The sequence below is a fragment of the Anomaloglossus baeobatrachus genome, chromosome 5 (genome assembly GCF_048569485.1).
Source record: "Anomaloglossus baeobatrachus isolate aAnoBae1 chromosome 5, aAnoBae1.hap1, whole genome shotgun sequence".
NCBI lineage: Eukaryota > Metazoa > Chordata > Amphibia > Anura > Aromobatidae > Anomaloglossus > Anomaloglossus baeobatrachus.
Genome location: NC_134357.1, coordinates 470,418,489 through 470,433,227, shown reverse-complemented (window position 1 = coordinate 470,433,227; position 14,739 = coordinate 470,418,489). Strand labels below are relative to the sequence as shown.

The window sequence follows — 14,739 nt, the reverse complement described above, 5'->3', positions numbered from 1 at the left end:
TATACTGTATGTAGTGGCCCTGAGCCACTCAGGGCACTCTAGGAACTGCATCCTCACCAGGATGCAGGGCCTACCCCCTGGGACCTGGAACACCAGCGTCAGCAACACCCACATACACCAAAATCCCAGTTTCCACTCCACAGCAGGGATAATTGGCTAGTCGGACACAAAGGGATGGCCACCTAGAGGGTGGAGCCAGACTAGAGAGACTAGACAACCTGGTTGGAGGGGACAGCAGGCAGTTTGAGTAGGAAGTGGAAGTGGAAAGAGGTGCCTGAGAGCTGGGTCGTGTGACGGTGACCCGGGGGCACAGGAGAGTGGTCGCCAGGGCAGGTACACTCAAGTACCACTGGGACCAGAGCACCGACAGGGCACAGGACCCTAGGTCAGACGTCAATTTCATACGGTCTGGCAAATACCTGCACAGTGAGGGGACCTTCACGGACCTCACTGACCCACAGATCCGGGGGCACCAGCAGTAAAGTAAGGATCAGGGTTCGGGACACAGACCAGCCCTACAGGGTCCACACTGCCCACCGTACAAGGAGACTGCCACAAAAAGGGACAGTCTGACCCCAAACGCTCCACACTACAGGGACCCAACTACACTGAGGGTACCGGGGATAGAGCAACCGAGTTATCAACTGGCACTAGAACTAGAGGGACCTGAACCAGCCGTCCGAGGGTCAAGAGTGAGTAGAGACTGTTAACTACAACCCATGGTGTGGCCTCTCTCATTACTCCATCATACAGCTCCTGGGCTCAGCCCTACCTGCGGAGGGCCTACCACCACAGCTGCCATTACCACCAGCCCTAGAGATAATCAACTCAGCAGCGGCAGTTCCACCATCTTAACCGCAACCTGCAGATGGCGTCACACAAATTACTTTATTTTCCCCTGTAAATACTCCCCATTAAAAAGCACCCAGGGCACGGGACCGGGCAACGGCCACCAAAGTGATATTCCCCAGTAGTAAACTGCCCGGGACCAAGTACTCCATTCCCTGGGCGACACAGCTTTTTCCTGGCGTCACAAACAGGATATGGACTAGGCCCGTTAACTCAGGTGACGTGCGCCTTATGGACTGTTTTGTGCAAAAACTATATATATAGTAAAACATGAAAAGGTGTAAATTGGGTATCAACACAACCATATCGACCTGTAGAATAAAGTTAATATGTCAGTCATACTGGACAGTGAAATCTGTAAAACCTAGAACGCCACATTTGAAAACTGTTCCAGATTTTATGTCTACTACTCAAAAAAAAGGTGATCAAAACATTTTATGTACCCTAATAAGGGACCAGTACAGCTTTTCCCGCAAAAAAAAGCACAAGAATCAGAATTTTGTGACCAAAAACAAGATTTTTTTTTAATTATTTCTTTAGCAAAAGTAGTATAACATTAAAAAAAACTTAAATTACATTTACATTTTGTATTGTCCTGATTGTATCTCCCTATAAAATAAAGATAACATGACAATTATACAGAAGTGAGTCACATTTAGCTAAAGATAAAATATAGAATTAGTTGTTATTTTTGCCTCCCAAAAGTGATGAAAAAGTCACATGTACCATAAAATGTCACCAATGAAAACTACAGCTTGGTTCACCAAATAAAGCTGTCATACAGCTCCACTGACAGCAAAATATCAAGCTTCTGGCTCTTAGAATAGGAAAACAAAACTGAAAAGGATTTTTTGATTTACCGTAAAATCACTTTCTCATAACCTGGGAGACACAGGAAATATGGGTATACGCTGCCTGACACTAAAGCCCACTTTACACCTTACGATATCACATACGATATCGTATGCGATCGTACCCACCCCCATCGTATGTGCGGCACGTTCAATTTGTTGACCGTGTCGCACAAACGATTATTTGCCGTCACACGTACTTACCCTTCCATACGACTTCGATGTGGGCGGCGAACATCCACTTCCTGGAGTGGGAGGGACATTCGGCGTCACAGCGACGTCACGCGGCATCCGGCCAATAGAAGCGGAGGGGCGGAGATGAGCGCGACGTAAACATCCCGCCCACCTCCTTCCTTCCGCATTGCCGGCGGGACGCAGGTAAGATCTGTTCATCATTCCCGGGGTGTCACACACTGCGATGTGTGGTACCTCGGGAACATTGAACAACCCGACATGCAATTTTAAGGAAATGAACGACGTGTATGCGATGAACGGTTTTACGTTCAATCACAATCGCACGTAGCTGTCGCACGCTGCAACAACACTAACGATGCCGGATGTGGTCATTTACGACGTGACCCCGCAGACACATCGTTAGATTTGTTGTAGCATGTAAAGCCCGCTTAAGAATTACATCTTTAAGAAAAAATCAGCTCCTCCTCAGGAGGCTACAACCACTTACTGGCAACGAAGCTACTTGGTTAGTGAAAAAAGCAGGAGGAGTAGCAAAAAATGTTATTAACACACATACACAAGTCCATCTAGGCACCATGAACAAGGGGGAAGAGGAGAGGGGTGCTGTGCTATCCAATGAAGGCTACAAGAAAGGTATTTTACGGTAAGTCCAAAAATCCTTTTTTTCTCAGGTGCTTCATTGTGGACACAGGAAACCATGGGGCATCCCAAAGCAGCATCAAAGGTGGGAAATATAAGAATGTGTAAGGCAAATCCGTTAAGAAGTACTAGTAACTCGAGAGACTGCCACTTGCAGCACCTTTCTGCCCAGATACCCATCTGCTGATTTGAGCAATTTGAGAAAGTCTGGAAGGTCAATGCCTAATGGCAAACAGCCCAGGAAGCTCCCACCAACTGACTTGAATGAGCCTTGATCCCAAGGCTCAATGTTTTTGGCTTTATAAGCTTCTGTCCAGCGTATTCTGCAGACTGTAGGTTCTTGGAGTAAGAAGGAGCCTTGATAAGGATCTCAACCAGGTACAGATTGACTACTATTCCACAGTGTTGCAGCGGAGTCATGATGGCAACCTTCACTTTTGTGAATACCTGAGGAACCATGACCAACCTGAAGGGAAGCCCACAAACTGACAGTGGAAATGATTGACAGCAAAGAGGAGAAACATCTGGTGCACCCTGGCATTCTAAATGTCTACTGAGGAAACAAGTTCTCCTGGTTCCTTGCATGCAAAAATGAGTGAAGGGACCCAATTACACACTTCTTCAGCAATTTTAACTCCAAAAAGGGAGAAACTAAGCCATCCTTTTTGGGGATGACAAAATGGCTTGAATAAAACCTGTGAACCGTTCCTGGTTAGGAACCAGAAGAATGAAACATGAGTAGAGAAGAAAAGAAATGGCTTTGAAAAAAAACACCACTAAGGGATTCCATGCAGGAAGAGATGGAGAAAAAAAAATATACCATTGGCAGAAACCAGTCTGGATCTTCAGAACTGTGTCTGTCTCCTAAGTGACACCAAGCTAAAGTGGATAGCTTGGTTGCCAGTAGGTGGGTGTAGCCTAAGGAGGAGAATCCTTTTTTTTTTAAAGGTTGTAATTCTTAGTGTTAGGCCTAAGCCACACGGCGAGAAAAACGGTGCGAGTGGAGTGCGATAAAACATCGCATTCCACTCGGACCAATTTTAGCCTGTGTGTCAGCGCACATGAGCGATTATTTTCTCAGCCCTAATCGGACTGAGAAAACAATCGCAGCATGCTGCGATTGTAATGCGAGACTCTTTTTCTCGCACCCATTCAAGTGTATGGGGCGAGAGAAAAATCGCACTGCACTCGCGGTACACCGGTGTACCGCGAGTGCAGTGCGAGAATGGCAATATGCAGCTACGGAGGAGAGAGAGGGCGAGAAATACCTCCCTCCCCTCCACAGAGCCGGCCCGCCCCCGCAGCTGAGGTCTGCTCGCACAGTAGGACCTCAGTTGCAGGGATACTCGCATGACACTCGACTCTGCTGTACTGCAAGCATGAGCCGAGTGTCATGTGATGATCGCACTAGTGCCCCGTGTGGCCCCGGCCTTAGCCTCCTGGTGGCATCAGCATGCACCCATGGTCCCTGTGTTCCCCAATTAAAGGGAATCTGTCAGCAGGTTTTTGCTATATAATATGAAGACCACATGCTGTAAGGGTTAACACACAGAATTTACAAAGTGTCTCTTATCAAGGTTCATGTTGTTGTTTACTTGAAATGTTTGTTTTAGCACCAGAAGCTTATCATTGCTGTAACTAAAGCTGGTGTCACACTAAACGACAGCGACAACGACGTCGCTGTTACGTCACCATTTTCGGTGACGTAACAGCGACCTTGTAAGTCGCTGTTATGATCGCTGCTTAGCTGTCAAACACAGCAGAAGCAGCGATCATAAGGTCGCTGTGCTACATGTTCAGAGAGCAGGGAGCCGCGCTTAGCGCTGGCTCCTTGCTCTCCTGCAGCACACATCGGGTTAATTAACCCGATGTGTGCTGCAGCTACATGTCACAGTGCAGAGAGCAGGGAGCCGTGCGCACTGCTTAGCGCTGGCTCCTTGCTCTCCTTGCTACAGTATACATCGGGTTAATTACCCGATGCATACTGCAGCCACATGTCACAGAGCAGGAGCCGGCGCTGGCAGCAAGGGCGGAGGCTGGTAACCAGCGTAAACATCGGGTAACCAGGGAAAGGTCTTCCCTTGGTTACCCGATGTTTACGCTGGTTACAGCTTACCGCAGCTGCCAGTGCCGGCTCCTGATCGCTTCATTTCGTCGCTCTCTCGCTGTCACACACAGCGATGTGTGTGTCACAGCGGGAGAGTGACGACCAAAAAATGAAGCTGGACATTCAGCAACGACCGGCGACCTCACAGCAGGGGCCAGGTCGTTGCTGGATGTCACACACAGCGACAGCGACGGGACGTCGCTGCAACGTCACAGAAAATGGTGACGTAGCAGCGACGTCGTTGTCGTCGTCGTTATGTGTGACACCAGCTTAACTAGCTGGTGTAGTCAGTCCTCCGCCTCCTTCTGTGATTAGAAGGGGGTGCAATCAGACAGCTCACTGTCTAGAGAGCCTTGTGTGGGGCAGCTCTCAGCTCTGCTGCATGGCTAAATCTAAAAAGTGTGAGTGTATCATTCAGTATTCCTTATTTGTGCTGCACTGTACCCTCGTGTTAGATCTATATCTTTATTTTAGGGCTTTCTACCTGGAGAAGTCAACAGACTCAAATACTACAGCCATAAAGATTGACCAGGTAAAGATAAGCGTTATCATGGTGGTCTTGTAAAGATGTTTGAGGAAGGGGTAATGTATTTCATGGATAACTAAAGTCTCTTTGGTTCTGCTTTCTCAGCTGATTCGCCCTATAAACGCACTGGATGAGCTTTGTCGGCTCATGAAATCTTTCATCACCCCAAAACAGTCACCATCAGAGTTATGTAGAAACAATTTGTCGGGGGCCGCACTTTTGCCCATTTCCTCCGAGCTGTGCTACCGCCTGGGGGCCTGCCAGATCGTCATGTGCGGCACAGGAATGCAGAGGTAACTGATGCCGTACTATCCTGTACATACATTTCCTCCATAGCCTCACAAATGTACTTTCTGCCCCTCTTCCATATGTGTACATCCTCCATACCTTGTACTATCAACCCATCCTTCACACACATACATAGAATATGACTCTCATCCCCATGAACATACATACATATATTACCGTGGGGAAAATAAGTATTTGATCCTCTGCCAATTTTGCATGTTTTCCCACCTACATAGAATGGAGAGATCTGTAATTTTTATAGTAGGTACACTTCAATTGTGATACACAGAATAAAAAAAAATACAAAAAATCACATTGTATGATTTTCAAATAATTATTTTGCATTTTATTGCATGAAATAAGTATTTAATACAATAGAAAAGTAGAACTTAATATTTGGTACAGAAATCTTTGTTTGCAATTACAGAGGTCAGATGTTTAGTGTAGTTCTTGAACAAGTTTGTACACACACTGCAGCAGGGATTTTGGCCCTCTCCTTGCTGGCCAACATTCAGTTTCCGCTCCCTCCAAAGATTTTCTATTGGATTTACGTGTAGAGACTGGCTAGGCCACTCCAGGACCTTGAAATGCTTCTTACTGATCCACTCCTTAGTTGCCCTGGCTGGGTGTTTCAGGTTATTGTCATGGTGGAAGACCCAGCCACGACCCATCTTGCTATACATCACCCCATCTATGGTCCCCTCAACACGGTGCAGTCGTCCTGGCCCCTTTGCATGAAAGCACTCCCAAAGTATGATGTTTCCACCCCCATGCTTCACAGTTGGGACAGTGTTTTTGGATTGTACTTATACTTCTTCCTCCAAACACGGCGAGTAGAGTTGATAAGAAAAAGTTCTATTTTGGACTCATCTGAACACATGACCTTCTCCTATGCCTCCTCTGCATTATTCAGATGGTCATTGACAAACTTCAAGCAGGCCTGGACTTGTACTGATGAGAGTAGGGAGACCTTGCTTGCCATGCAGGCTTTTAAGCCATGACGGTGAAGTGTGTTATTAACAATAATCTTTAAGATTGTGGTCCCATGTCCTCCCGTGTATTTCTGGGCTGATCTATGACCTTTCTCAGAACCATCCTTACCCCACGAGGCAAGATCTTGCATGGCACCCCAGACTAAGATTGACAATCATCTTGTGTTTCTTCCATTTTCTAGTAATTGTGTCAACAGTTGTTGCCTTCTCACCAAGCTGCTTGTCTATTGACCTGTAGCCAATCCCAGCCTTGTGCAGGTCTACAATTTTGTCCCTGGTGTCCTTAGACAGCTCTTTGGTCTTCGCCGTGGTTGGGAGGATGGACAGTGATTGTGTGATTGAGTGTGTGGACAGGTGTCTTTTATACAGGTAACGAGTTCAAACAGGTGCAATTAATACAGGTAATGAGTGCAGAGTAGGAGGGCTTCTTAAGAAAAATATAACAGGTCTGTGAGAGCCAGAATTCTTGCTGGTTGGTAGGTGATCAATTGCTTACTTCATGCAATATTATGCAAATTAATTATTTATCAATCACATACAATGTGGTTTTCTGGATTTATTTTTTTTCATTCTGCCTGTCAGTTTGTCAGTTGAATTGTACCTACTAACAATTACAGACCACAGAAGTGTATCAAATGCTGATTTTCCCCACTGCATACCACCCATCTTCCATACCTGTACAGGCACTTACTATCTAGTGCTGGGTGAACCTGCAGATATTCGGAATCAGTGGGTCCAACCGGATTTTTTTTTTTTTTTAATCCCAAACATCTGCCTGGATGACGATCCCCATATAAGTTGATGGGGACCCGAAAATTGTACTTTAAAATGGTGGTAAAAAGGGCTAGGAGGAAATGAGCTGGATCGTTATACTTACCGAATCTCCCGCATGGCTGTAACACTACTTCCAAAGCTGCTCATTACCCTTATACATTTTCACTCATTCCCCCACCCACAGGAAGTCTTTGTGTCTGAGATTGGTTGCAGTCAGACTGCGCCCCCACCCTGTAAGACACACACTGTCTGCATCTCTATAGTAGTGTAAAAATTGTTTAAAAAAAATTGGCTTAGGGTCCCCCCATATTCTGATACCTAGCATGGATAATGCATACGGCTATAGGCTGCAGCACCCAGTTGTATGTATAATTTTGGCTGTGCATAAAAATAAGGGACCCTATGCGTTGTTTTTTTTTTTTAAGTTATTTAAATAAACAAAAAAAAAATGGCTTTAGGTTCCCACCCTCTTCCCCCCACAATTTGATACCCATCCATGATAAAGCAAACAGCTGGAGGCTGGTATTCTCAGGCTGGGGAGATAACCCCAGCACTTTATCATGTTCATCCCGATTGCCCTGGTGTGGTGGCAATTAGGGTAATATAAGGAGTTAATGACAGTTCGTAGCTACCTCTAAGCCCTATATTAAAATTGAAGGAAAAGACCGGCACTCTTCTTTATGAATGTAGATTATTTTTATTGTACAATTCCATGTACAGGCGGCAAATATTATCAATAATATAATAATTATCAATAATAATATTTGACGCCTGTACATGGAATTGTACAATAAAAATAATCTACATTCATAAAGAAGAGTGCCGGTCTTTTTCTTCAATTTTGATTGTGGATGCCTTCCATAGACCTGAGCACCGTTCATCCCTGCACCGTTCATCCCTGAGTGCCACCCTGGAACTTTTTTTCCTTTTTTTTCCTAAGCCCTATATTAGTAATGGGAGATATCTGTGAAACCCTCCCCCCATTACTAATACTGTAAGTGAAAAGAAATAAACACAAACACCGAAAAAACTTTAATTTGAAATAAAATACAAAAAAAACCCCAGTCTTTTTCTACAATTTATTAACCCCAAACACCCAGTTCCGACATAATGCGCACGAAGTCCCACGACGATTCCTCTTCTGCTACATACTGAAGTTACAGCACGCGGGCACAGAACATGACTGCACAATGTGGCTTCAGGCAGAGACTGACTAAGCCGCAGCTGTGAACAGTGTCACTCAGTTTATCTGCGGTCACAGCTGAAGGTTCCCACAGTACTCCACCTGTGACTGCAGATAAACTGACCTCAGGTGACCTCATTGAACTCGGTGACCTCACCTCAGGTGAAATAAATTCAATGAGACCTGCGTGTCCTGGCAGAAAACCCACATTTTTTTTGCCAAGAGATGCAGATATGGTGCTGGAATTGATACACCAAATTTATACACCAAACAGATGTGTACTACTCCTCCCATCCTCCATAAGTGTACATACATGTTCTACATCCTCATTCTTCATACCTGTACAAATGAGTACTACAACATTATGAGTGTATGACTCTATTATTCCTTCTGCACAGGAGTACGCTGAGTGTGTCCCTAGAACAGGCTGCCATCCTGGCCCGGAGTCACGGACTGCTCCCCAAGTGCATCATGCAGGCTATGGACATAATGAGGAAACAGGTAAGAACTGGGCATTGATGTTGAAGGATTAGTAATCTCCAGATGGATGGACATGGTGGTCTCTGACCCTTCTCTAATCTTCTCCCTTTTTTTTAGGGTCCTCGTGTAGAAATCTCAGCAAAGAATCTAAAAGTCAGGGATCAAACATTGCAGTCTGCACCACGGTGAGTGCATCCCCTCCTCCACCCTCTACCATACTGCCAGATAGTGTTGCCCATTCACACACTACCACGTATTACCCCTGCTTGGTGCCATCTATTCCCACACTACCTGATACTACCCCTGCTCAGTGGTGTCCATCCCCACACTACCAGTTACTAACCATAGCCAGTGACGCGCATTCCCACACTATCAGATACTCCACCTGCTTATTCCAAAACTACCAGATACTAACCAAGACCTGTCTTGCCCATCCTCACACTATCAGATACTACCCCTGCTCAGTGTCTTCCATCCCCATATTACCAGATACTAACCATGACTAGTGCCATCTATTTCCAGAATACTAGATGCTTCAGTTGCTCAGTTCCGCCCATTCCAACACTACCAGATACTAACCATGACCAGTGCTACCCATTCCCACACTATCAGATTCTAAGCATAAACAGTGCCGCCCATTGTTGCACTACCAGATACTACCCCTGCTCAGTACCACCTGTTCCAATACTACCAGCTACTAACTATGACCAATGCCACCAATTCCCACACTACCAGATACTACCGCAATCTCCAGTTACTCCCCCTGTCAGCTTCAACCCTCACCCAATTACCAGACATCAGCCAGTGAGACTCTCCATACCATCAGATGCCATCCTGTCCTGCCATGCTGGACTCTTCTCCTGGCTTTGATAAGATATTGTTCTTGATGTTCCGCTTCTTGTATTTCCCGCAGGATCTACAGACTGTGTGTTCCACCACTAGATGGAGACTTGTAATTTTCTGCCTGTAACATCATCTTACACCACTGGGCACCGGTGATATGAAGGGACCCGTTGGAGACAGAGGGACCAATGCCCATTGTGACTTACCCTGAGGAGGTTAAAGCTGACAAATTAGGCTCCTCCTCAGGTTTCCTGGCACATACTGGACTCTTTGGACACTTGACATGTGCCAGGGTATATCAGTGTTATGTGGCCACTCTGGAGGGTGAGCACTGGACTGCAAAACTTGACTCCCTGCCCGCCCTAACCAGGAGTAAAGCTCCTCTGTCTGCCCAACAAGCAACGCCACTGCCGCCAGTATTAGGAACCGAGCTGCACTTTCTGACCATTGTTGGCACAAAACTATTTATTATGACTTGTAGATGGCTCTCTGGATCCTCTCCCTGCTTTTACCCCAGTTTTATCTCTCAGCTTTTGTTTTAGATTTTTATGTTCCTTTGTTTTATATGTGGAGATTTTACTTTTATATTTAAAGAAGCGTCTAACGAAAGAAGCAAAACCAATCCCTCTGGTTGCACCAAAATGGAGCCTTACCCAGAATCCTTCACTCTGCTGTCGAGGAATAATGACGTCTTCTCCTGCGACCAATCTCCTCCATCCCCGATAGGTTTGTTCTACTCATGGATAATGGCACAGTCACACTATATCACTATGACCTCTATCATTCAATCAATATGGCCAGCTCCTATAACACCACAGTGAAGAGTGGTCCTCTTCCTCTAGGGTTGACCATCTGTCCGCCAATGGGATGTTATGTAGATAGGTCCCCCTGACTCAGAAGCGTCTGTGGATGAAGTGATGGCCGCCGGAGAACCCTATAAAGTTACATGTGGAGATAACATACTATCTGATGTTGGATGTTCCATGCCAGGTGTCCATGGGGATTGGAGCCACCTCAAAACCACAGAGCAAACTTGTACTCCACTGTTGGCTCCTCGTGTGATATTATTGGCTTTGTAATATACAGTATGTCGTCTTAGGCCTGGACATGGCATGAGTATTTCATATCTGCCTCATACTAAATTGTGGCATAATGGTTGTCGGTTGTCAGGGTATTTATACATTTCACAGCACGTATTGCTTACAGTTGGAGTGGCCTTAAGAAGAGAAAGTTCACAAGGTCAGGACCGGACCTCCTTAAAGGGGTGAAAACCCTTATCCTCGGTACAGTTTGTTTTAAAAATTAAACTGCTTTACTCATCTTTTCTGGGTCAAGAGCTGAGTCTCCGCAGCTCAGCCCTATTTGATAGCACGAGCCTCTGAGCTCACTGACTGATTGCCTCGCTGCTGAGGTGATGTCGGCGCTGCAAACAATAAAAAGCGGAGACACTCTGGAGGGTAATAATGAAACAGGTTGGTGGCTTTTCTAAAACAAATTGTAGCTGGAATATGGGGGTTTTACAAAACCCATTTAAGATCCTGTACATGTTCTGCCGGTTCTTCCTCTCATGTGGAGTATTTTATCAACCGGGCTTCAGTCATATATCACGCCATCTCTCCGTTTACTCAGAATTCCTAAAAGCAGAGCACAATCCCAGTAATGGTTCATCTGGAAGAAGCAATAACGTCCCGAGAAGTGACCTTACATTAGTGGCCGCACTCTCCAGACTCACTCATGATGCCATTTCTTCTGCCACAGCCTACCGTACAGTCATCGGCGTAGATTGAAGGGTCTTGGTGTATTAGGGTTCAGACCTGGATGTGATCACTACCCCATCTCCATCATTGTTATACATTCCTCTTACTTGAATACATTATAATTTGGGGGGTTTGTGGGTGTCCATTTTGTTTATATTATCATGAGCCTAAAAAGAGAAGCCGATGTCCGCTGCATGATGACTGAATCTTAAAAGCACCACCTGCGTTTCAGACACTTTGCTCCCTGCAGATTAGATGTCGCTTCTCGTAACACTTGCAACGCTATAGAAATCCATCCATCCGGGCATTCTACTAAGGATCTCATTACCTTACATAAGACTTTACATAAGACGTGTTCACTATTATTTTTTTTTTTTTTTTGGAGGCGCCACTTCCCTTTGTACAGACGACCTTGTCATTTTAACTGTGTCTTAAATAAACAATTTACATATAAAGCGTGTGGTGACTGATCTGTAATACTTCCCGACCCCCCTGTCTGGACAATTGTCATATGATCAGGTTTCAGAAAAAAATAGAATTGCGTTTTCTTATTTTATTCTGGTCATTGTTATTTTAATGTTATCTAGATGTTTTCATGTGATGTTTTTTTTTCAATAATTTCTTGGTGGCATCACTGTTATGTAAACTTCAATGGATCCCTCCCTACGTAATCTTCAATTGGGCGAACATACCATTGGAGCACCCTGAGCAGTCGCCCAGGGGCCAAGAGATGAGGGGTCACTATCTCCAAAGCAGCTTCTGTAACCAATAAATAGGACTGCAGAAGGTACTGTTCATGCACAGGGTGTAGACCTAAATTTAGGACTGTCCACTGCATTCAGGACGGTTGGAACTAGAGATGCAGGGTTCGATTCACGGGATGCCGGTCCAGGTCAGTGGTACCAGGTGGCCGCACGAGAGCCTCTGAATCTCTTACCTTCCGGCGTCCCCGGCTTTTGATTATCCAGGGCTGGTGTGACGTCATCTGGGCATCCTGTTCATATCTAGTTGAGATCTGTGGATTTATTTTTTGTTCATTCATTCATAGTTGTAGCAGCTGGAACTTTCTCATCTTGATGTAGCATCAATATACAGTATCTGGCTTTTTTTGTGTCTGTAAGACCGTGTTCACACGTTGCATATATACTGTACTTTTGTTTTTTGCAGATGTTCGCACCAAACTACGCAATAGCAATCTTCTCTGGTTATTGCATTTTTGCTGCGTTTTTTATGCTTTTCCCCAACACTTATTTACCGTAATGTATTTTTGATGTAGATGTGAAGGCGCATTTGTAATGTGGTTTTTATACTACAGAAAAACTTGGATTCTGCACTGACAAATATATTTGCAGTTTTCTCCATGAGTTCTTTATATAGGCTCCACATAGCAGCCCGTAGAGAAAAAAAAGCAACAAAACCACTAAATTCAGCAGCGTCTTTAGATGCACAGTTGGTGAAGTTTTCATGAAATCACAGCCACTTGTACAATTAAACATACTAGAAATTCTGCGCAAAAAAGGCAGCAAAAAACAACATTTACACTACATGTGAACACAGCCTAAAGGCTGCTTTAAACGCTACGACATCGCTAAAGTGATGTCGTTGGGGTCACGGATTTTCTGACGCACATCCAGCCACGTTAGCGATGTTGTTGCGTGTGACACCTATTAGCAATTTTGAATCGTTGCACAAACGTTCAAAATCGCTAATCGGTGACATCCCCCCCTAATTTCAATTATTGTTGCAGCTGCAGGTACGATGTTGTTCGTCGTTCCTGCGGCAGCACACATCGCTATGTGTAACACCGCAAGAACGAGGAACCTCACCCTACCTGCGTCCCGCCAGCAATGAGGAAGGAAGGAAGTGGGCGGCATGTTCGCCTCGCTCATCTCCGCTCCTCCGCTTTGATTGGGCGGCCGCTTAGTGACGTCGCTGTGACGCAGAACGAACCGCCCCCTTAGAAAGGAGGCGGTACGCCGGTCACAGCGACGTCGCTATGCAGGTAAGTAGTGTGACGGGTCCACGCCATTTTGTGCGCCACGGGCAGCGATTATTCCTGTGACGCACAAACGATGGGGGCAGGTACGTACGCTAGCGATATCGCTAGCGAGATCGCAGCGTGTAAAGCGGCCTTAAGGCTATGTGCGCGAAGTTGCGTAATTTCATGCGTTTACGCTGCATATTGCACTGCAGCGTAAACGCATGCATCCTGCATCCCCAACAAATCTATAAAGATTGTGCATAATCCAGCCTTAGGCGGGCTTTGCACACTGCGACATCGCAGGTGCGATGTCGGTGGGGTCAAATTGAAAATGACGCACTTCCGGCATCGCATGCGACATCGCAGTGTGTAAAGCCTAGATGATACGATTAACGAGCGCAAAAGCGTCGTTATCGTATCATCGGTGCAGCGTCGGCGTAATCCATGATTACGCTGACGCGACGGTCCGATGTTGTTCCTCGCTCCTGCGGCAGCACACATCGCTGTGTGTGAAGCCGCAGGAGCGAGGAACATCTCCTACCGGCCTCACTGCGGCTTCCGTAGGATATGCGGAAGGAAAGAGATGGGCAGGATGTTTACATCCTGCTCATCTCCGCCCCTCCGCTCCGATTGGCCGCCTGCCGTGTGACGTCACAGTGACGCCGCACGACCCGCCCCCTTAACAAGGAGGCGGGTCGCCGGCCACAGGGACGTCGCACGGCAGGTGAGTGTGTGTGTGAAGCTGGCGTAGCGATAATTTTCGCTACGCCAGCTATCACCACATATCGCTGCTGCGACGGGGGCGGGCACTATCGCACTCGGCATCGCAGCATCGGGCTGCGATGTCGCAGTGTGCAAAGCCCGCCTTAGGTTGCATTTGAGAACGCAGCGATTTGCATGCTGAAATTTTGATCCAAATCGCAGCGCTCAAAAAAGTAACATGTCACTTTTTTCGTGAGCTTTGGATGCTGCTCCCACTCTGTCTATGGGAGAGGCAGCATCCCGAGGGCATGAAATCGGTATCTATTCTGCAGACACTGCATCCATTACACAGTGGTTCTCCAGCTATTTGAAGCGCACATGCCTTCCAAATCGCTGCAGATTTTTCAGCATGGACACTACGCAACGTGCGCACATAGCCTTAATGTTCAAGCAAATTGGATGTGATTTCATGAACTCTCTTCCCACTTTGCGTCTACAAATGCTTTTGCTTAGGTGGTTTTGGTGTTTTTTTTTTCCCTCTATAAACTTCTATGTGGATAGGATCAGTATCA

At 46.0% G+C, this 14,739-nt stretch overlaps 1 protein-coding gene across 2 annotated transcripts in view; it reads left to right on the top strand.

Moving 5' to 3' along the window:
* Window positions 1-11,939, top strand: part of PREX1 (phosphatidylinositol-3,4,5-trisphosphate dependent Rac exchange factor 1) — a 191,925-nt gene extending 179,986 nt beyond the window's left edge. For both annotated transcript variants that reach the window (XM_075350642.1, XM_075350643.1), the window contains 5 exons: window positions 5,116-5,173; window positions 5,273-5,460; window positions 8,803-8,905; window positions 9,002-9,069; window positions 9,798-11,939. In XM_075350642.1, coding sequence (XP_075206757.1) covers window positions 5,116-5,173; window positions 5,273-5,460; window positions 8,803-8,905; window positions 9,002-9,069; window positions 9,798-9,840 — 460 coding nt within the window. In that variant the 3' untranslated portion in view covers window positions 9,841-11,939. The remainder of the gene's footprint in view (window positions 1-5,115; window positions 5,174-5,272; window positions 5,461-8,802; window positions 8,906-9,001; window positions 9,070-9,797) is intronic.
* The last annotated feature ends 2,800 nt before the right edge of the window (window positions 11,940-14,739 follow it).